This window comes from Podarcis filfolensis (genome assembly GCF_964270895.1).
Source record: "Podarcis filfolensis genome assembly, chromosome: 10".
Taxonomy (NCBI): Eukaryota; Metazoa; Chordata; class Lepidosauria; order Squamata; family Lacertidae; genus Podarcis; species Podarcis filfolensis.
This window is the reverse complement of record NC_139612.1, coordinates 31,959,231-31,983,426: the sequence shown is the minus strand read 5'-3', so window position 1 is coordinate 31,983,426 and position 24,196 is coordinate 31,959,231. Positions and strand designations below refer to the sequence as shown.

General features: G+C 42.7%; 1 protein-coding gene across 2 annotated transcripts in view; it reads left to right on the top strand.

The window, feature by feature from the left end:
• Positions 1–24,196, top strand: part of PTPRR (protein tyrosine phosphatase receptor type R) — a 113,210-nt gene that overhangs the window by 20,819 nt on the left and 68,195 nt on the right. For both annotated transcript variants that reach the window (XM_083574515.1, XM_083574516.1), the window contains exon 2: positions 3,993–4,285. In XM_083574515.1, coding sequence (XP_083430641.1) covers positions 3,993–4,285 — 293 coding nt within the window. The remainder of the gene's footprint in view (positions 1–3,992; positions 4,286–24,196) is intronic.

Below are 24,196 nucleotides of genomic sequence, written 5' to 3'. Positions count from 1 at the left end.
TTCTGCCCTGTACAAAACCTCTTAACTCCCCATGCACAGAATAGCTGAGGCTTCCTCTTTTCCGTGCTTGTTTTCCACAGGAAGTTTTGTGTTGCCCTGAGGGACCATCCCTCGTGGCATTGGAGCACAACGCTGTGTTTCTGTCACACACCAGTATAGACTGATACACCAAGAGTCAAAAGTCTGCTCTGTTGCTTTGTTTTTTTTCCATGCACACTTAATAATGACAAACAGGAATCACATTAAGCAAGCCTTAACAGCTTCCATTCACTCTGCGTCCTCAGTGCAAGCCAGACAATTATGAGCATGTTTTGTGCTTTTTAAAGTGTAGGCAACATTCAGCGATTAGTCAAGTCCTTTCATGAAGCGGGAGATTTTTGTGTGGGTTGCCGTTCTGAGGCCAAATTCTGATCTCACCGATACAACCGGATCCAAAGACCACTAATATCAAAGGGAGACTTCCCACTGACTTCATTTGACTTTGATTCAAGCCCTTAAAGGCCACTTACATCAATGGGGTTGCTCATATTTTCAAAGAGTGGATGCTGGCTCAAAAAGTTGCTTATGAAACATATTTTGATCAGCGATTAAAAAACAACAACTTCAAAGACTGCAAAAATTGCTCTCCTGGTGTAGTTTGTTTCCGAATTATGTTGAGTAATCAAATCCTTATCCTGTCATTATCTAGAATAAAAGACGAAATAACTGGTAAGCGGCATTGCTTGTTACCTATAAGTCCAGTATCTGAAGCTGATGGTACAGTATGGACTTTTGTCTTTTATTGAAAGCAGGGAGATATGAAACAATTGAATATTTCTGGGATAATCTTGTAACCGTTTCAGGATTGTCACGATATACTTGGGAAATCTTGTACTAATACAATTACATCAACCCAAGGTCTTCTGCTCCCAATATAACTGGTTAAATACTATGTGCACAAGCCACTGGCCAAGCATTACAGACATGCCAACCAATTCCCACCCCCCCTCTATAATTCCTTCTTCAACACACACAGAGCATCTCTGTACTATGGGCTGGTGTCAGAGACATTCCCTCCCCAGGGAATTCTGGGAATTGTAGATATGCAAGGAATGGTTGGGATCTCTAACACAGTATTCTTGGCACCTGAGCCAGAATCAGTATCCCAGGATTCCTTGGCAGTTCTTGGATTCTGTGCATTTAAATGAGTATGCAACCGATATGACCGTACACTCCTTTCAAGAAGATACAATTTTGGGGTTATAAACTGAAATCGTAGGTGAAAGATCCTGATTTTAATTAGTCACAGCCTGAAAACAGATTGCAGGATCTTTCTGCAAGTTCATATTGCTCTGGCTCATGTTACTTTTCGATGTAGCAAACTCACAGGGTTATTTGATGTCATTGATGTCTGATAGTAAAGACCGTAACATTATATCCCCCCAGCTGCAACAGACTGTTAGTTCTCTGACTCTTCACCTGATATCATAAATACTATTTCGGTTATTAGAGATCCCATCGCTATTTAGAGATGTCTTTTTCAAGGACAGGTCTATGCTGATATGCAAAGTAAAATATTGCCAACCCCCCCCACCCCATCCTGTTATGCCACCAATATGATACCATTTGGAGGTTGATTAACTCTATCCCCTATCAGCCCTAGCCATCATAGTCACTGGATGATGGGAGGGCACCCCATCAGGAGGGCACCACACTGACTAGACCAACCTCCTTTTGTGTTAATCTACTCACAGTCCTTTGCAATCCTTATGTCTCCCCTGCTGTGGCTGTGTTCTGCCTCTACTGTCAGAAGCAGTAGGTTTCCAATGGCCAGTTGCTGTGAATCCTCAGGTTGTCCTCAAGTCCTGATTTTGGGCTTCCTGTAGACATCAGGGCGGCAACTGTGAGAACAGGATGCTGGGATAGATGGACCCCATTGGCACGATTCAGCAGGTTCTTCTTATGTGCTGATGCGGATGTATGACAAGGGCTGTTTCACAGTGTAGAGCAGGGTTTCCCAAACTTGGATCTCCAGCTGTTTTTGGACTACAGTTCCCACCATCCCTGGCCACTGGTCCTGCTAGCTAGGGATGATGGAGTTGTAGTCCAAAAACAGCTGGAGATCCAAGTTTGGGAAACCCGGGCAAAGAGCTAAAAAGGAGAACTTGTGCCACCCAGATGTTGTTGGATTACAACTTCCATCATCTCTGGTCATCGGTGGTCACTATTCATGATGGCTCTGTTCTGTCTCTGCTGTTGGAGGCATCATGCATCTTGCATACCTGTTGCTTGGAATCACAAATGGAGTACAGTTGCACTCAGGTCCTGTTTACAGGCTTCAAAATAGGTCCTGTGTTGACCACCCTGAGAACAGGATACCAGACTAGATAGGCTTTTGTTCTGATCCAGCAGGGCTCTTCTTATGTTTATGGTCTTAGATTCTCCTTTCCTTGACTTTTCAGACTGATATGAGGTAGCTCATAACTCCCAGTGTCATCTGGAACGTAACACCTAATGAAATTTGCCATTGGTGCATCCACTTCCACAAATCAATTGCCAACCCGACTGGGGAACTGTGTTTAATAACATTCTTGGATTTCCCTGTTATCACAGGCAATCTGGATTAGTTTCACCCAGATTTCATAGCCCATTCTTTGGGAGCATTATGCTCCCAAATAAATGTGTCCAAGGGGTTTGTTTGAAGCATCATTGGTATTAAAAATACAATAAGGTTTTTTTGCACTTCCCGTGCCTCTAAACCAATACAGTAAATGTCTACCTTCAGTGAAATGCTAAAGAAACTGGAACAAATATATTTTTCTTAACAATATTCACCAGTGACACTTCCTAGATTAAAAGCCATTTCTAATGTGAAAATGCCCTTTAGATGTTGCATGTAAAATCTGCCAAAACACAGACATGATATTGGATGTGTTAAATCCTTTCCAATCTTGTGTCTACAGGGACATACCTAGGGGTTGGCTAGGTTTGCCCCTGCCAAGGGTGCAGGCGCAGGGGGGCACAAAAATTGCATTTCCCCACTTTGGCTCAGAGTGGCTAGGAGTCCGCCTGCCTGTCCACTCCCTGGGATGCTCCTTCATTGCTCTGGGCAGCCAACATCTTCTTGCCAAGGGCACAAGGGATGGGGTGGGGGCACCAGTGTATCTCCTTGCCAAGGGCTACATGACTTCTACGTTACATTTCTGCATAAATTCCTTGTAATAAGACAGACCTGGAAAATCTTCCTATGCTCACAAAGCTCAAACCCAAGAGCTTGATGCCTTTGACTTCCCCTCCACTTCCAGCAAGATGTACCATATATCCATCCTTCTCTAAGCCTGATACTGCCAGGTGGGAGTCCTGCCTTGCTTTTTAAATTCCCAGTCCCCATCTGGTTTTGTTCTCTCCGTGAAATCTGATATCTGGAGACAAGAGTGTGGGGCTGTTTTTGATCAACAATAATTGTTTCCCCCTTAATCGACAGACAAGGTACAAATTACGTTAATTACATCAGAGATAGGAGCAAACCTCTTCCTTAACCGCAGCTGTTGGGAACATATTTTGAAGAGAGCATCACGTATGTAAAGTGGATTTTTTATTTTAAAAAATGCATCTTGTCATATAGATGGGGAAGAGCTTAGCAAATCCAGTCAAAGATTTAGGCAGTGTGCACATAGTGCATATGGTGGCAAATGTAACAAATTTGCAAAGAGTGAAGAATAAGGTTTCTTATGAGCTGTATAGTGTGAGCTTGTAAATGACAATGTCAACAAATACAACCCCACAAAACATTTCAGGCACACAGCATACCACATTCAAATGTGTTTCTCTACATTTCCCCAATACAGTTCATTACTTCAAGATGGTAAGGAAATGGGCATAACCAAAAAATAACTCTCTTTATTTTCCTTTTTGAAAGAGTCTTGTTTCTGTTTTTGTTTTAAATCATTCTAAATCAAGAAATAGTAAAGGGAAATAATGACTTATCTTCCTCCCCCCCTTTTTTTTAACAGGATGCTTTTCAGGAGACAATGATCACTTCTTGGCAATTCATCAGAGAATGAGCAGGAAGCCAATATTCATTTACCACCATGTGCAAAGTGTCGAGAAAAGTTTGGATACAAGTGATCGGAAGGATTATGGGCACAATTCCCACTTATCTTCCCATGGAAAAATAAGCAAGCTGCACCCTGCTGTCATAGTTAAGCCAGCATACGAACCCTCTCTCAACCTATTAGCTATGACTGGTGATGAGGACCAGGAAGTGGAAAATCTGCCTATTCCAGCAGCTAATGTGATAACTGTGGTAAGTTTTCTCGCTCTAAGTTCTGGAATCATAGCTGAGAACCATCTACTCCAGAGGTGAGGAACCTGTGTCCATCCAGGTGTCATTGAAGTCCAACTCCCATCAGTCCAAGCTGGCATAGACATATGCTGGTGGGGATAATGAGAGTTGTAACTCACCACACCTCAGGGCAATGTGTTATCTACTCCTGGTGTAGCCTGTTGTTGGTTTTTAGGCTGCTGGTGGCACAAAAGGCAGAGGCCATGTAAGTTTTAGAAGTTAGGGGTTAAGTGTGATTGAATGATCCTCAACAAAACCAAAACTGTTCCGATGCTGCAGGATAACTTGGGAACATCTGCTTTGTTGCACTTGCTGATAAACTAGACAAACCTAGCTATAACCTGTTCTACATAGAAGGTGATGAAGTGTAAGAAGCCTTGAAGGCTTGCTAGGAAACAAAGAGCAAAATGATGAATGAATTTGAATTTACAAACTTTCTTAGTGTAAAACAAAAAAAAATTGACGACCACCAACTCAAGACCAAGCTTTTTTGCCATTGGTTGCCCTGGGTGTACTAGAGACAGCTTATGCAGGACAAACTATCACATTTCCAAGAGAGGTCATCCCTGACCACTGGGCACACTGAGTGGGCTTATGGGAGTTGAAGCCTAGCAATATATGGAGGCTATAGGAAATGTCGCTGAGGAGATGCAGTGATGAGGACATCTGCCTCTCTGTTAGAGATACCTCTGTTAGAGATACAGCACCAGTGTCAATGAAAATAAGGTGGAAAATCCTCTGGTACAATCTTTGCCAACCTTGTGCCTTCCAGATGTTTTGGACTACAACTCCCATCAGCCTTGGCCATCCATGCTGACTGAGATTGATGGGAGTTGCATCCAAAGCACCAGATTGGCAAAGACCAAAAGAATTGCCAAACTTCCTTTCTTTTCCCGCATGTGGATAAAGCTGAGCCATGCAGGTGGGAGGCAGGCGCACGCTTAACACAGCTACCATAAACATAGCAGCAGCTGCTTTTTAAAAGGAAAATGTGTTGCAATTTGCATGAATTATATGGCAACCCCACATGTGTAGAACAGAATGCGAAAGCTCCCTCAATTGGCCTGAATTCTTCTACTGTGTGGGGGTTTGGGTTTTTGTTTTTTTTACATAAATACCTGAAGCCTGAATTAAGCACATTTGCAGTTGGTCATTCTTACATAACTGCCCTATTAAATCTCCATTAGCTGTCTAGAGAGAGTCCTGACTTCCTCTACTTAATGCATTTGTGCAGAGCAAAGGCTGCTCTCCTGCGAGTGCCGGCCTGACTGAGAGCCATATGGGCAGCAATGGCTGGGGCACAACAGTGTGAATTAAGCACCCGGTTAGCCTCTATTTAGAGTACAAGCCCTTCTGTGAGGATATCTGAGGACTTTCTACTTATAGTATTGCCTCACTTGGGTGGGCAGAGAAGTATTTCAGTGCACAATTATGGAGAGGAGAATCAACTGCCAAACTGAATAATCATTCGCAAATAAATTTCCCTCAGGAATGTCTTTGGGGAAGCCTTGACAGTTGGGGTTCTCCCGTGTTCCAGGAAAGCTGTGGGCCAGCGAGCGGTTAGGAGAGATTTGGGTTTAAGAATCTGAATGCTCTTCCCCACAGAGAGTCATTCCTCTCTCAAAGCATTTTTTGAATGATTTGCATTTTATTGCCGTGCACTTTTCCTCTTTGTTTGCTTGCTTCTTTTGCTCTCCCCCCCCTTTCTTTTTCTTTGAACTTTCAGGAGCATTTTTTGTCATCTTGCTGACCTTTTCAGAAACACTAATGCGCAAAGACGCTCCCCTGTGCATTAGTCACCTTCAAAGAAATGAGGTTATGTCAGGGTTGGGGAACTGGCGGCCTTCAGCGGTTTTTTGGGACTACAACTTCCATCAGGCCTGACCATTGGCTATACTGGCTGGGGCTGATGGGAGCTGGAATTCAAAAACACCCAGGGGTTGTGGTGGTCACAGCTTCCCCACCCAGTTTTGCTTTTTGGAAATCTTAGTGAAGGCTTTGATAGTAGGGCTTCTCCTGTGTTCTCTCCTGTGGTCTTTATCTGAATCCATTCTATTTATTCATTTATTAACCCCCAGTTGCACCACCATTTGATCACCCAAAGTGCCACTGAGGCAGGTTTACAATATTAACACACCTACTCAAATAATGGTTCAGATCTGCTGCTGGTGACTTGGGCCAGTGGCGGAGGAAGCCTCTCAGGCACCTGGGGCAGCGTGCCCAGGGGCAGGGTGAACTGCCCATAGGGGTGGGGGGCGCAGTGCCCATAGGGACAGAACGGGGCACTCAGCATCCCGTCCTGTCCCTTTGGGCGCCACGGGGCACACGGCGCCCATAGGGATGGGGCACATGGCTCCCATACAGGACGCACAGCACCCATAGGGACAGGGCATGCAATGGGGCCTCAGCCGACCTACAACTGGGGGGGGGAGGCAGCGGGCGGACAGCGCAGAGCCTGCGGGCACTGAGACGCGTGGCTGGTGTGCACTGCAGGCCCCGCTGTGACGAGTGCCGCCCGACATTTTGTCACCGCCCGTCAGGGTGAAACCCAGGGTAGACTGCAACCCCCACAACCCGCTTCCTACACCCCTGACTTGGGCCAGCTGCTCTATCTCATGCCAGCCTACCTCATAGGCAGGGCTTTTTCTCAGCTGGAACTCAATGGAGCTCAGTTCCGGCACCTCTCAGGCGCCATTATAAGAGAACAAGGGAGGTGTTCATGGTGAGTTCCGGCACCTCTTTTTCTAGAAAAATAGTACTGCTCATAAGGTTATTATGAGGAGAGAGAAAATGGGTTAAGATCAGTGTGGGATGCCTTGGGCTCATTGGGAAAGGGTGGAATAATGTTTTAAATAAAATGATATTTATTTCAACCATTTACTCAGTCTTGCTAGGGTGGCTTACGAAAATCCAGGAATCTCTGCTCTCAGGTTTACAATCTAAGAAGACATGGCATATGAGGGAAAGGGGGTGGGAGGAAAGAGTTTAAAGCATGGGGACCGGTTATTATAAAGAATATGGCTGCCTAAGATACTCCCTTCTCCCCTCCCGCCACCAGATCAGCAATTGTTATTTTACAGATCCCATTTCTTTGAGTGGGTTTTGCCAAGGAAACCTGACCTTTAGATCCTGCCTTTACTAGTGCTCCTGGTTCTTGAACTCATGAGAGCAATTGCAGGTCATAATATCTCCTGCAATCCAATTGCATCCTTTGAGTGCATTATGATGGAGTAGGAAAGTCTGGAAAGCGAGCTTATTTTTTCCTTTTAAAAGCTGCCAGCGCTTGCAGCAGAACAAGAAGGTTCTGAGCGCAATCCAGTTTTATGTATTTGCAAAGTAGAAGCAGGAATGGTGGGTGGGTGAATGTGCTATCAACCCTCCTTATTATGAGTGAAAATTTTGCATTAGAAAATGAGAATCTGAACAAAAAAACAAAACACCAAAAGCTGTATTGCTACCCTATTACCATTTCCTTGAAACAGATTGCAGATGCTGGGAACTGGATGTAGCTAAGGAAAAAGAAAAAGAAAATTGCTTTGTGAATCTCTCAATAAAGGAACTATGCTAATGGATAATCTGAGGATACATCTTGGTGTAAACCTGATCATTTTATTTGTATGAATAGGAGGTAGAGGGATTTTTTCCCCTCCCAGGCATAATTTCATATAACCTTGAGGGGCTTCCTACTGCAAGACAATGTTGTCCTTTTCTGATGTTTTTAGCCTTTTCTATTAAGGAGCAACAGGAAATTGCAATGCAATTTCTAAGTGCCCTAAGCAGAATTTGATTATACCATAAGTAGGCCCCACAGATTCAGATTGACTGTTCCTCTTTAAGTTTGGGCTTTAACTGTGCCTTTTTTTCAAATGTTCACAGTCGACTGCCTTAGGTTTTTGTTGTTGTGTTTTTAAAAAAGAAGCACTTGAAATAAAATATAAGATCAAATGCGGCTTTCCTAGTTTCCCAGAAGATTTGATGTTCACAGAACTGGCTGAACTGAAAACAGAAGAATCCAATCAAACCTGACAACTTGCCCTGTTTGAATGGGAACTGTCTGGTGCAATTTGAAAAATAAATTAGAAAGTGAAAATAAAAGGTGTTATCATGTGCACTTTGAAATGTGATCTTCTGGCCTGGCCTTTGCCCTAGGACTCTTGCAGGCAGGTGATTATTGTGGAATAGATGCTCCTCAGTGTGGAAGTTTTTTGCAACTCCCACACAATGGCGATTTCATCAAAATGCCAAAAACACCTGTTGCCAATGAACTATGTGATAGCTCATTGACCCATGTGCAGGGCCAGCTTTATGCATAAACTAAGGAAACTATAACTCAGAGCCTCAGATTATGAGGGGCCTCTAAATTCAATTTTTAAAAACTAGATTTCAAGTTTTAAATAATTGGTTAATAAAGGAAACAGGATAAACAGACTATAAAACAGATGTTGTTTTGAGGCATACGCTCCAACATCTTGAGTCCCTAAACCAGTATGTTGGGTCTTCCCACCTGTGCTCCCGTTCGAGTCACATGACCCGCACAAGATCACGAAGCCCATAATATGCGCTTCTTTTCAGGGCCGTGCTTGCATGGTGCCCAAAACTGTGACCTCCCAAAAAGCGCATTTTAGGGCAAGATCTTGACGCAGAATTGCATGAGCACCAAAATTTCATGAGCCCCAAAAATGGTTTCCATGTTCACACAAGAAAACGGGATGTCCCTTTTTTCCAGGGCACTTGTGGGGTATGGTAAGATGGCAAAAGTATACTTAATTCCTACACAATTCTTTGTCATATAGTGTTGATAAATCTGTGCATAAATAACTATAATGTAGTTTTGTATATGCCATTCACAAGGTGTTTTCATTTAAATGTATTTTATCTGCAAATAGGCTGATGGCAAGTTGTTTATGTTTGTTAGGTGATTGGCTTTCGCTGAATCCTCATATATGACAATTTAAAAGTTTAGTATTTCTGTTTTCATCGTACTTTGTGTCACCGAAAAACATGTGTATATTTCTAACATGATGTGGCCTCCTAAATTTGGCAAAGCTTAAAGCCTCAGCATGTCTTAATTTAGCCCTACAGCGCTAAGAAACACCACTTAGCAGGGCTGGCCCAAGACGTTTTGCTGCCTGAGGCGAAGAAGATGATAGCACCCACCCTCCAATCCTGCACGCAGTCCAACTGGACTAGCAGTTGAATCTTTATTTAGTACTTGTGACAGAACAACACTGTACCCGAGGGTTGCAGGGTAGTTCAGGGGGGCATAGAACAGGCTAGCACAGTAGATTTAGGGAGAACAGTGAAAGGGCTGCTGTGACCTCTGACAGCTGATGCCTGAGGCAGCTGCTTCACTCTGTCTAATGCTAGGGCTGGGCCTGCACACTGGTACCAAGGGATATCCTCTGGCAGCTTGCAGTGTGGAAGTAGGTCATTACATGCATGTCTCTTATCGTTTAACTTCACCTTCCTATGATTGTTCCCCTCCCCCCCCCAAAAAAAACACCCAACACCTTCATTTTCTTTTTATGGTTTGGACCACTTTATGGCAACATGATTCCTTCAAGCCATGTAGCCCTCGGATCCCAGATTTCCTTCTTAGGGAAAGATGCTTCGTCCCCTTTATTTTGTGAATAATTCTAATTGGCATGGCACGTGTTCCAAATGGCATCCAAGGAGCCTCCAGCTCTGTCGTTCTGTATTTTGTTTGCACAAAGAAGTTTGCTGGCCTCATTTCCTTTTTGCTTCCTTCGGTGCACTTCAGCAGGGATAATTGTGGGACGAACTATTATGCTGGCATTGTGCTTGCTGTCAGTCTTTGTAGAGAGGGCAGAAAGGATTGTGTTTAGAGTCTAATGTACACTAGAACATCCCAAAGGCATATTTTTATTTTTATTTTTGTCTTGTTCCATATAAAATGAAGAGGAAAAATATGAGCGCAATATATTCTTAATTTATCATGTGTGGAGTGCAGTGCAGTCCTATGCACACATACTTGGAAGCAAGCCTCACTGAATTAAATGGGCATTGCTCTCAAGTAAGTGGGCATAGGATTGCAGCTGTAGGACTGTATTCAACTAAATCCTACTGAAATCCGACCCATTGAAATGAATGAGCATATTAATCATGTCCATTAACTTCAAGGGGTCTTTTCTGACAAGGACTAGTGTATACAAGGACTAGTGTATACCATGTATACAAAACCCACTGTGCCAGCCCAGCCCTCACTGCTGCTGTTGCAATGTGGGCACGGGGCACAGAGGGCTCACAGGGCCGCACTGTACCACCTGCCCGCCAGCCCGCACAGGGGGGAGCCCAGCCAACCGATGCAGCCCTAGGCCAGTGCATCACCCCGATGCTGGTCAGGCGTCCATTCAGCGAGGGGCACTGTGGCACTACAGCATTGCTAGCAGCAGGCAGGGTGGGAATGGGATGGGAATCCCTATGTTGAGGCACATGGTTCACATCCCCTCAAAATCATCTTCCCCTGCCCCCTCCCTGACCTTCTGTTCCATCTGGACCAAAATGGGGACCCTCTTCCTGATGATGTGACTTCGTGGATGATTAATGGCCTATAGCTTGGTAGGCTGTAAATGCATGAGGAAACCTTGCCTTTTAAAAAAAACCCTAGTGGACTGTTAGCAAGTTTTGCAAATGGGGCCAAGCTGGGATCTCTATTATCATTATTAGTACTATATTATGGTTCCCATAACAAATGTTGTATCATCCTTCTGTTGTCCTTTGCTTCAAGGTCACTCCTAACTGACAATTGGTAATGGAGCTTAATTCTTATTTGGCTGTGTTCCAGAAAGAGATGGGTGAAAGGTTTTCAGAAATCGAAGGTTGAGTTAATGCATGTCCTGTTCACTGCATGGTGGAAGCCTTATGGGGAATAACTAGAGCTAAGAATATATATGCAATAAAACATTATAATTAGGCATTAGTATTGGGTATGGTCAAGAAGATATATGGTAAATATATGTGTTACCCTCATGCAATCTTTGTTCCGGTGTGGGTTTGAAATAGAGTATTATGTCCTTTATCAGTTCTTGGAGAATATTGTGAGAATATATTCTCTACAGTCTTGGGTGATATATACTTGAGAGATGATGGTGTGGAAATCATCGAACTGTAGAGTTGGAAGGGACCCCAAGAGTCATCTAGTCCATAAATGCATCTATGTTGTGTTAAATTTCAATTCAGATTAACAGTTTGGGTAGTTGTTTTCGTTTTCTTCCCTCCCCTATTATCCTTCTCCCATAATTATTTATTATTTTGGACATTAATATACTGTTTTGGGGGGTGCAAAATGTTTTCCAACTGGTCCAAATAACACAGTTGAGCAATACAGTATGAACCAGCAAAATTAAAGAATGCCAGATGAAAACAACATTATGCAGAGATTTCAGTTTTGAAATTGTATTGGCTATGCTGTCTTTTTGCCCAAGAATGGTACAAGTGGTTTTTGTTTGTTTGCTTTGGTCTTTCTGTGATCTGTTAGTATTTTTGTAATTATGAATTATTTGGGTAAATGGCTTCTGGCACTATTTACATTGTGCTGCGTATAATATGACTTTGACCGATAACAGAACAGTCACCCAGGCTAATGAACACAAGCCCTGCTTTGCTGGCAATTCCTAACTTCTTCCATACAGGGCAAAACCTGCATGTAATGGACTTATTTGTGCCATCCTAATGTGACCAATATGTCTTGTCTTTTTACGAACCATGCTTATTGATTGCCTGTTCAGTTTTATTCTCAACACTTATAGGAAATCATAGCTAATGTACGTCCAGTGCAAAGGCTCATGGATTTTTTGAATCTTAAGGGAAAGCCAAGACAGCGACACAGGAGAGCAAGCAGATTCATTAGCAGCATGCCAGACAACTTCCATTAACGTATTAATTAATTATTGCAGTCTAAAATCTAATTATATTCAACATACTTACAGACCAGGACCAGACTTTGTCTAGTGTCCTTCACTTTAATCACTTTCTTTATTCAGTCAGTGTAAATGAGTCTCTTCAAATAAAAACATCTTGAAGGTCCCAGAGAGGTTAGGCTGGCCTCAACTAGAGCCAGGGCTTTTTCGGCTGTGGCTCCGATCTGGTGGAACACTCTGTCACAAGAGACTAGGGCCCTGCGGGACTTGACATCTTTCCGCAGGGCCTGCAAGACGGAGCTGTTCCACCAGGCCTTTGGCCAGGGCACAGCCTGACTCCCTCCTTCGGCAATCTTCGCGGAGCTCTGGCCCAATGGTTGCCATTGGTTTGATTTGAATTAATTTTGTAATGAATGATTTTAGAGTGTTGTTGTGTTGTGTTGTACTGTTGTACTGTTTTATTGTTGTTAGCCGCCCTGAGCCCGGCTTCGGCTGGGGAGGGCGGGATATAAATATTAATAATAATAATAATAATAATAATAATAATAATAATAATATTTATTATAGACCCACCTTTTGTCCAGCGATCTGGCATAGGATCAAATGCGTAAAAAATGCTATATGTACAAATGGACATCTTAATCCTTCCAAGCAGTGTTGCTGGCGGCATCCAGCTGTCTCGAGAGGGGTGAAGTCAAGCCACTGCACTTGCAGTACTGAAGCAACTTTCCAGGGTGTGCAAGCCTGGGCAGTGTGTATGGGGTCCTGGACTGCTCAGACAACAAGACCACCCCCCCAGCCTCTCTGATGTGGTCCAAAGGAAAGCAGAGCAGTGCGTTTGCTGCTCTGGAAAAAGTTCCAGAGCTGCACTCCTCCACATTCCCCCAGCACAGCTCCACTGATCTTGTCAATTTGCTCCCTATTTTTGTCCTTTTAACAGAAGATATCCATGGGAGATTGTTGCAACGTGTCTACGTGGGATGACAGGCAACAAGTGACGAGGGGGCTTTGCTCAGTTTCCCAGGCAGTTTGTTCCTTTGGTTCAAAGCAATCTCTTAAAAGCCTACCTCTGAAGTCATTTTAAATCAAATACATTAGCATCCACCCAAAGGCAAACTAGCAAGAAATTGCCTCTTTATTGTGGTTCTTGGCTTATACAAGAACTGCAGGGACACATAGGTGATTATAATACCCAGTTAAAGGCATGTGAAGAATATGAGAAGCAAAAACACCCCCCAACAACCCCTAACTGTTTGACATAAATGCTTTGTGCTGCCAAGTGTGAAAGCATTCAGCATTGGAAGTCTTGAGCTCTGTATTGAAAACTGCTTTTAGAACAAATATTCAAATAAGGTGCTGGTGCTGTTTATTCCCTGTGTTAGGGATAGGGAACATCCAGGGACAAATGTGACCCCAGCTGGCCCTTCCCAGGCCACACCCCTCCTGAACTGCACCAACTCACAGGGTTGCCAACTTGAATAAAACATTAGGGGGCCCCAGGTAAGCCCCGTGCCATATAATTGATCACAAGACATGGCACGCACATCCCATTTGAGTGGCAATGCCAATCAACTTGGAGGGGGGCAGCCTCCTCAAATATTTTATTATGGGGGCTGAGGGGAACTCAGCCCCTAGGAGTTGACTCTTATGCTACCTCACAACCCTTGCTTTTGCAACCTCCTTTGCCTGGCTGAAATGTGTCCCTGAGCTCTTCCACTTTGGGCAGATCCACACCAGACATTTAATGCTCACCTGGCACCATCATTACATACCTTTAGGCACCAGGCAAAAACATTCCTCTTTACCCTATGGTAATAGCCTATGGCTATTAAATTATGGCCTGTGGGGGAGAAGACTGTTATTAGGATGACTATTTTAATATTAGGCTGTCAGTATGCTTTTATTATGTCTTAATCGTTAATGTTCTGTAATGTGTTTCTAAATTATTATTATTATTATTATTATTATTATTATTATTATTATTATTATTTTGGGCAGCTCCCAACAGTATATTAAAAATGCGATAAAACATCAAACATTAAAAACTTCCCTAAACAGGGCTCCCTTCAGATGTCTTCTAAAAGTCACATAGTTGTTTATTTCCTTGACATCTGATGGGAGGACGTTCCACAGGGTGGGCGCCACTACTGAGAAGGCCCTCTGCCTGGTTCCCTCACTTCTCACAGTGAAGGAACCGCCAGAAGGCCCTCAGCACTGGACCTCAGTGTCCGGGCTGGATGATGGGGGTGGAGACGCTCCTTCAGGCATACTGGGCCGGAGCCGTTTAGGGCTTTAAAGGTCAACACCAACACTTTGAATTGGGAGCCAATCGGAAATCGGAATCGGAAATGAACTGGGAGCCAATGAAGGTCTTTCAGGACTGGTGTTATGTGGTCTCGGTGGCCACTCCCAGTCACCAGTCTTGTTGCCACATTCTGGATTAGTTGCAGTTTCCGGGTCACCTTGAAAGGTAGCCCCAGTAGAGTGCATTGCAGTAGTCCAAGCGGGAGATAACTAGAGCATGCACCACTCTGGTGAGACAGTCTCAGCTGGTGTATTATTATTATTATTATTATTATTATTATTATTATTATTATTATACAGATCAGTAGTAGAGAATGGCTTTTGGACATGAACTTGTAGGGTACCAGTCAGGGTAGATTTACAAAGAGCAAGAGATCACCCAACTCTCATCAGCAGCCAGAGACCCTATGCATGACTTTGACCATCCGTCCTGCAAAGATGTCAAGAAGTGCTCTGGCTGAATGAGATTGTACTGTGAGTGTAGTATAGGGATGACCTAGCTGAGGTGAATTGAATGGGAGATATAGGTGTTCAAGTGCACAGTACATCATGATGCCATGCCCTGTGAAAGCACACACCATGAAAAGACATGTAAGAAGACTGAGGGTTCCTTTGGAACAAGCGTGGGATCTTAAGTATTTTGCAGAATGAAAAATATATATATATTCTGGGACCCCAGATGTCATTATCTTTTGTGCAAACGACCTTTCCTGAAATGAAATGAGGGTGTATAGTGTAGGATCTTTTTAATTCAGCTCCTGACAACCACGTTGTGTTCATAAGCAGGAGATCTGTACTGTTCTGCTTTCCACGAAATCATCGGCGGTTCACATTTTCCTGCAAAGAGACAGCTGGACCAAAGAGAATACGACAACACGAGGAGATAAAAGGAAATCTTAACTTCAGAGTAAAGGAAATGGCTTACTCTTTTCCTTGAGCAAAAAGAAGAGTGCGATAGAACATTACCCATGCCTCCTGATTCATACAATAACAAAAATGTTTTTTTCCCCTTTTAAATGCTTTTCTTTTAAAAAGAATGGAAGATGCAGTTTTCATTTTTTAAAAAGGCTTTAAATGCAATCCGTGTGCCACTGAAGGCAGTGATTTTCATAGCTGTAAGAATGCATATTTAGAGTGACTGAAATCCACAATTTTAAAAACAAGGCACTTTTATAGGCAGTTCGTTGGTGGCAATAAAATAGCTTTCAGATACTTTACTACAGATGTGCTACTGGAACAACAATAAGTGGGAACAGCAGCAAAATGTTGCGATGTAAAGGGCTCCTATTCAGTGCCATACACCTTTTCCAGGGCACTCCCTTCCACTATCGCCTCCCCAGTTTTCCATTCCCTACTTTGACTGCCAGCAATCCATAGCAATTGAGCATGTCCAATCCTTGCTGGCTATTTGGATTTTTATTTTATTTTTTTATTCTCCTTAGGCTTTGTTTTAATTTGTAAACTACCGTTTGGCAAACTTTGGGGTTCCTCAGCTTCTTGATCTCCACCCCCTTTGCGTGTGAAGGGTGTCATCTTGGCTATAAGGATCTACCCTCGGAAAATGAGTCACCCTTGGTTTATAGGATGTAAATGAAGCTGATGCGTTTACATTTACAGGGAGCTAACTATATATTTTAATCCTATCATCCTATTTGAGGCTTCCAGAAATATCCGTAGTGGCGTAATCTCGTAGCATATGATGCTTTGCATGCTTTGTACCATGTATGGAGGCAACTTGAAAGTTTAAGAAAGACTCTCAAATTAATGTACTGCTTTGAACATACTGGCAAGCACCAGCTACAAGTACATTAAAAAATGAAGAGTGACTATGTAAGTACTGATTATTAAAGAGCCTGGGGGTTTAAGGTGTCATTAACATTAAGAGGGAATCAGTAGTTAGAAATTTATCTATTGATAGATTTTGGTAAATATGGTTTATGTGATTTGATTACTGTGATTTGCATCTCTGCTTTTAGATATTATTATCAGATGAACTGAGATAGTAACGTAACTTTTATTTCTCCGTCTCCTATATAGATTGACCTTATTAGATTCTAGCGAACATTTGTTCATTTACTTCATTTTTCCACTTGCCATTTGAAAACATCAACACCTGGAGTGGTTTTCGTTCCTTTTCAGTGTTTGTGCCTAGCACAGGGTCGGGGCCATATAAATCTTAAACATCTGTAAAACCAGAGTTTCTAATCCAGTACTCAGACACATTGGGGAGAAGGTGCAATTTAACTGTGGAGTTTAACGTGCAATTTTCCTGTGTGTTCATGAAGAAAATGGAGATGCAATAATAATAAATCATAAAGAGGGGAAAGAAATACTTGAGCATCCCACTCACTGAAATTATACAGCTAGCCAGAGTTTCAAATTGTATAGCAGGGGTTTTGTTGCAAGTCAAGTCAAATAGCCTTTGATAAATAATTTGCTTTGAATAATCTTTGAACATTAGCAATTTGCATATAGGCCTGGTAAACAAAAATGGATTAAGATTAGCTTTGACACCATAAAGCCTTTATGTTTATACTGGAAGCCTCTAGAATATCTATCAGCCTTTTAAAAAGTAGTTTACTAGTCCTTAATAAAGAGATAGACTTAAATCTGATTTCCAAGCTCAAGTTTAGAATTTAGGGATACAATGAAAACTTTGGCTTGTAAGGCTTAGGAATTGATATTTGTCTGCGATAACAATGCTAAACCAAACCTTGTCACTGAAGCAATCAGAATTTTGGTAGGGTTGCAAAATGTCTGGAATTTCCCGGGTATAGCTGGTATTCGGCCCTCTAAAAAAAAAAAAAAGGCTGGATTTTCACTTTTTGAATTTTGGACTGTTTGCATATGGCTTCTTTTGGTATAACTCATCCTCACTCATTTGGCCAGAAAGATGTGCTGCTCTGTTGCTGGAGTAAATAGAAACAGAAAATAAAAGGAGCAAGAGAGATAAGCCCAGTGGTAAAAGTCTGGCTGCAGCCCATAATTACAGGAATGACTAAATTTACCTCCATAATAGGCACTCTATTACTGGGCTCAGTCAGCAAATCACACAGATGACACAACTGTTCTTGCCTTTTAGCCTTACGGGAAACATTCTACAGAAGACAGAAATAGGTTTGTCCTGAACATTTGAAAACCGGAAACACAAACTCTGATATTTTTATATATGTAATTCCAGTTTATTATATATTTGGGACTATAGTACCTGGCTTCAGAAAAAGCTTTATTTATATGAAGTGGTACATTCTGTGAAATACGCTCTTTAATGCAACTTTCTATTAGGGCTGTGCGCCAGATTTGGCTGAGGCCCAAGTACTGAGCCAAATCAGGCTTACTCGGGGTGACTCAGGCATTGGACGAATCAGGTACAGATGGTCTCATGTGGGGTTGGATGGCCCAGCACACTCCAGGGCTGTCAGGGAGGCAAGGCATCAGGAAGGAAAGAGTTGCAGGCATTGGGTGGGGAAACCCAGCAGAAAGTTTGAGACCTATTCCGCCTACCAGCTGCGACTGGTAGACAGGAGGTCAGGTAAGCCCTGTCAACTGCTATTATGTGTGTGTGTGAATGAACAGTGTTAAGCCAGAATTTCTGCAGTTTAAAATGGGTTTAATGAGGAGTTGTGCAGACTTAATTGAGATTAGTCTCTGCCTGGTACTAAAGAGCTTTTAAGTTGCACAGAGGGCTGTTGTGACTAAGAAACCAAAATGACTGATCCCCTGTTTTTTGAAAACATAACATCCAGCACTTTGCTTGCATCTCTCTTAATCCTTAATTGAAGCATATCAGTCCCCCGAGAAGCACAGAACAGAAGCAAAGAAAAATGTGGTGGTCATAATACTGTATTAGCAAAGCTCATTTCAGGTGATTGCTTAGATAAGAAGTCAAGGGAAGCCGAATTCGGTAGCTTTACTTAGTGGTCAGAAAGCATGTCGCCTCCCACCCCGCCCCAAGGTAAAGCAATACCGTCTTCAGGTGATAGAAAATTAACTCCCTCTTATTTTAGGTTCCCTCTCTTGTATGGCTAAACTTCTACCTGGGGACAACACCTTAAAATTGCAAAGATTTTAAGGGATGTCCACAACTGAGATTGCGTGTTGGGCAGTCTAAATCTGTATCCCAATTAATTTGCCTTTTGAGGGATGGATGAATCTGCCAGTTTTGCTTCTTTAAGTTTCTCATTTTTCTAGTCTTAAATTCAGTTCTTCACACAGCAATTTGTGATTTTTCAAACAGAAGAACCCTCCTGAAATTCACGAGCATTTTAATTCCTCCTAATAGACACAAGTTTGTGTGCAGTTTTAACCAACACATACATCCTTGCAAGCAATCTCTAATGCATTTTTGTATGTTATTTTCACCTAATATGTGCATTTTGTCCATACAGTTGACTTGTAGAACAACATCATAAAATTTGGAAAAGTGTGGTTTTCAGAGGATAGCTGTGTTTTCATTTGCACATTGGTTGAGAAGTGCAAATTAGATAGCTTCTTGTTTAAATGCAAAATCTCGATGGCTGGAGTTTGCTACATGCTCTAGATCTTGCCTATTGTTATTGCCTCTGCATTCCTTTTTCTCCTGAGCATGGTAGTGTCTGCTACCACTGAGGAAGGAGGCAAGGTAAGAAGAGGCTGTGCCACGCTTTAACCAAAGCAACAGCCCAGCGATAGGCTGCAAGGATGCTTTAGGTCTCCAGTTTAATTGACTTTCCTCCACCTCTTGTTTCCTCTTTTCCAAACGCATGTGTTAATATGCTTTTTTTAAAAAATCAGTGGTGAGCTCTTGGCACTGGGGAAGAATGAGATCAAAGAGAAACAGCAGAGATATTGAGCATGCAGAGCTGGAGTTTTGGAGAGCTCTTCGGCGTGCACTTCAAAATGAGTGTCAATAGGACTCGAAATGAGGGCAGGAATCTCCCTGAAGTCTGTGTGCACTAAAGAGCCAGTGAGATGCTCCAACAGCAGGTATTAATTTCTTCAGTCAACAGGCACAGAAAGCCATGGCTCAGGCAACCGTGCCGTGAATAAGGTAAAAGCAAGCAAAGAAGTGGCTTCAGGTGCGTCGTATGACTATGCAGGGGGCAGAAAGGGAAGCTTCTTGTTCTTTTCTGCATCTCTGTCAGATACTAAAGGACAGTTCTGCACCTCCCTCAGCTGGGAAATAAGCAACCTTCCAATATAGTCCAATAAGAAGACATAAGAACATAAGAAGGGCCTGCTGGACTGATGGCCAGCATTCTGTTCTTACAGTGGTCAAGCAGATGCCTGCGGGAAGTCCGTGAGTGTGACAGCATTCGCCACACTTGTAGTTTCCAGCGACTGGTATAGAGAGGATTGCTGTCTCCAACAGTACAGGGAGAACATAGCCATTGTGGCTAGTCCCCACGGACAGCCTTATCTTCCAGGTATTTCTCTAATCCCTTTATAAACCTATCCAGGTTGGTAGAACGAAGGGAGGTACCACTTTTCACTCCAGCCTCTGATGTCTGGGTCACTGCTGCGGTTATGCATCAGGTGCAAGGAGTGTAGGGAAATGTAGTTTTCCAGCTCTTGGTGAGCAAGTCAAATACAGGGCTTGGAGAGATGCAGGCAAGTGGGTCAGTTAGCGACAGAGTCTGAATTGGCTCAGAATAAATGGACTGCACAATCCCAGCCATGTCTACTCAGAAGTCAGTCCTATTAAATTCAGTGATGCTCCCGGATAACTGGGGCTAGGATTGCAGTTATTTTCGTAGCCCCTCTACCCTCCAAATTGTATTCCCCCCTCCCACCCAATTTTAAGCTTGACTTGTGGCGTTCTCTCCATTAGCAATTTATGCAGCTACATTGTGAAGATGCACAGCTAGAAGCATCCCAGGTAGCATATTTCACCTCTCTTTTGGAAAAGTATAAAAAAGCCTGGTATGCTGCTTTATGTTCACACCTCGTACACAAATTTCATTTAAGTTTCTTTTAATTGTTTAGAAACATAGTTATTTTTCGAGAATGGGTTGTTTACATTCCAGGCTTTATCAATACAATTTTTTAAGTTGTATTCATTCAACTTGTTTTTGTTATTGCTTGTTAGCCGCCCTGAGCCCAGCCTTGGCTGGGGAGGGCGGGGTATAAATAAAAATTATTATTGTTGTTGTTGTTAATCACACCTGAACATTTGTAAAAGCTGCATTTTGTCGATTCTAGTGCATTCTACCTCATTGTGACTTGCAGAATATCCACATCATTATGTGACGATAGTTTGATCATTTTGGAATGTGCTGCAAATGATCAGTTATTAAATATATGCAGGTATCTTAACAGGCTTTACTAATATCTGTGGAGTCTCGTTTCCTTAGCTGAGTTTCTCTTTTGCCATGTTGAGTACTTTCCACAATTCCAGCATATTAAAATGCTAAATAATATATCACTAATGAGCTTGGTCTCCAGAGTTCATAATATTTGACTTTTGCGGATACAGTAATGCAGAAAGAGAGATAATGAAAATCAGAAATTAATTCACTGGGAAGCTTCTTTCACTTTTCGCATGTATTTTGGCTGGTACATAACTCAACCTTTTTTTCTGGTCTCCTAAGTATCATTGGCAAGAAATTGGAGCATTGCAATTATTTCTAGTCATGAGTTTTGTCATTTTCCTATGATTAAAATCTCAATGTCCATGTTATATGAAGTGTGTTCTTAGCTTATTGTGGTTTATATCCACACTATGCACACACTACATTTACTCCTTGTTTTTCTGTATTGCTTTTTCATGTTAAAAGCAATGGTGTATTCTTTCCTGGATGCAACTTTCAATTCCCATTAACATTAACGGGAGAAAGCCACAGGCATCAAGGAGTTAGAATAGTCCCCTAAGGCCATTAGGTTCTCTTCCATGCTTTCAAAACACATGGCGAGGGAATGGAAAGTGCAAGGGCATTTCAAGGAGAGATATTAAATTACACTCATCCCCTCCCCACTCATTGCATAGAGTGAGTGAGAATGGGGAAAATGGGCATGGGCACAAGGCCAAGCACACAGACATCAGTGTGGATCACTTGGGGTAACTGATCCATTCAGCAAATGATTTCCCCACCAGCACCATTGCAAATTAGGCTAGCAAGGCCAGCGGATATGAAGATTTTGGTGAGGTTCAGGAAATGTCTGTTGTTAGACTTTGCTGATCTCACACTTGTTCCCAACTTCTACTTTTTGTCAGCCTCTTCTTCCAAGTACTGGTGGCCACTTTAAGGTCTCGGTCCCTCTCTCTGAACTCAGTTTCCTTAGATTTTCATCATTAAGACACAAGCTGCCAAGATCAATACTTTAATAACATTAGTATTGGCATACCCACGGTGGAAAAAAAATATATGTAAATGTACAGGACCCTCCAGGGGATAATTAGTGAAAAGGAAATAGTTTTAACAACCCTTTAAAGTGAATTCTGGCCCTCCAAAACTTCAGATGAGCGCTCTCTATACACGCTGCTGCTCAATAGTGTATCTTTTTTCGGATATATATATATATATATATATATATATATATATATATATATATGGAGAGAGAGAGAGGGAGAGAGATTTTTACCCAGTTTCACAATTTGCCCCTGAAACAAGACACAATTTCACCACCGTGAAATAGGGGCAGCTATTTCAAGGGTAAGGCCTAAACTAGTTGGTCCAGTTTGGATGAGGAATCCTTCTGTAACAGTGGCTTCTTTTTAAAAAAAATTGAAACTGTGGGTCACCGACCTCTTTTTTTGTTGTTATACCAGTGGGCACATTTTGGAATTTTGAGGAAGCGCAATGGGCGCAAGTCATGAAATAACTACCACGGTGATGTTGCTTAACACAGAATGACTACCACATGTAAAAGACCTGAAAAAGAGACAAAAACCACAAGAAGTGTGGGCATGCCCGTCCCTCCCCGACCATGAAAAAATACACATACACAAGCCACTTCCAATCCTGGCATCCAATGAAATGTGAGCATTCCAGGGCAGAGAGGCCAAAGCAGTGCAAAGACTAAGAAGCAAGGTCAAGCAGCTTCTTGTGCATTGTGGATTATTGTGGGAATATATGTACCTTTCACAGGCTGCATAAGAGGTACTCGGTTTGCAACCCCTGTTTTAAACATTCAAAAAGTTGCTGAATTGAGACCACTGGTGGTTGGGCAGTGGGCTCCTCTCCTCTTCCTCCACATCTCCTCCCATGTTTACAATTAAATTCAAGGCCACTGGAACAAGAACTCCAGCTGCCTCCATGTTTCTCCAATCCCAGAATGCTTCTGGAATTCCAGAGGCAGCATTCTTAATGACATTTCTGTTGCTGGGCATAATAAATGTGCCAAGGGGTTTTTGCCCTCACCTGTCCAAAGGCCACTCATTTTCCAGATAGTCATCATTCCTTCTGAGGCAGTAATTGCTGCTTGTAAACATCTGTGATCCTTTTGAGGATAGTTACCTTCTTTAATCATTTGTTGCTTAACTGGATCACAATAAAAATAATAGTTAAACAGCCTTGTCTTGTGGACGAGCAGAGCAATGATTCTAAAGGATAATTGTTGTAATGTACAATTATAGAAAGATGAAAGCTGCCCACCTAGACCTTTCTAGACACTGTTAAGTACATTAGGGTGATATTGCTTGGAAAAGTCAATTGAAGCCAAATTAGTCACAAGTGAGTGGTCAGTGTAATCCAAAGTGACAGTCAGCAGGAGGTCCTACTAAAAACCCATTTCTATAAATCTTGTATTGATGTCCCTCCCCCCTTTATACATATCAGGCTTTACTCTGAAAGCTTGGAGGTTAGCAAACCTAATTCCTTGTAAAGTATACCCAGTGCTTAATAAGGTCTCCATTAACCATTGAGTGCACTCCTCCATTGGGGTGGGTGGGTAGGGTTGCATGAGTGAAGCTGGAAATCTAATCTTTTGTCAGGAGCCATCTGGAGCTTGTGCCAGGAGGAAACAAGGCAGGGCAGTGTTTTCAGCACCATGGAAAGCTCCTAGTGAGCAATGTCTTCCAACAAAGGCTAGAGGTGAACCTAAGAGTCTTTGGGTCCAGCCTATTCACCCTTAGCTTCACCCGCTTTCCTGAGGAGGGTGAATCCTTAAAAGAGTAAGCTCCCATCGCATTGCTGTTTCTTTCTATGGTGCTATTGGGCAGGCACAGTGAAATAGAAGGCACTTAACTCAGGTAAATCGCACCTGGGGAAAGGCATCCATGGGAGTCCCAGCACAGATTCTGCTGGCTTCTAATCGCTAGCCTCAGATCTAGTGTCAGGAACCCTGTCCAGTCGCCCCCAATGATCTCAGCAATTGACTTGGGGTGTACAGGACAAAGTGATTACCCTGTATCACATTATGCAACTCACTCATTGCCTCTTTTTCCTTCCCCAGCAGGGGGCAACAACACATAAATCATCCAGAAGGGGAAAGGCTCCTTTGCTAGTGTTGAAATTTACATGGCTGATGGCTCAGAAGCTAAGAGGATAAGATCACATGGCCACAGAGTGGTGTAACTCTATCCCTTGGCATCTCTGTGATGAAACTCCTCTATGCTTGGCAGTGGAAGAGAGATGGAAAGTCCCTTCATTTTGAAAGTGGAAGTGCCTGTGTGGTGTATGACTCTAATCCAGGCATAGGCAAACTCACCCTCCAGCTGTTTTGGGACTACAACTCCCATCTTCCCTGACCACTGGTCCTGTTAGCGAGG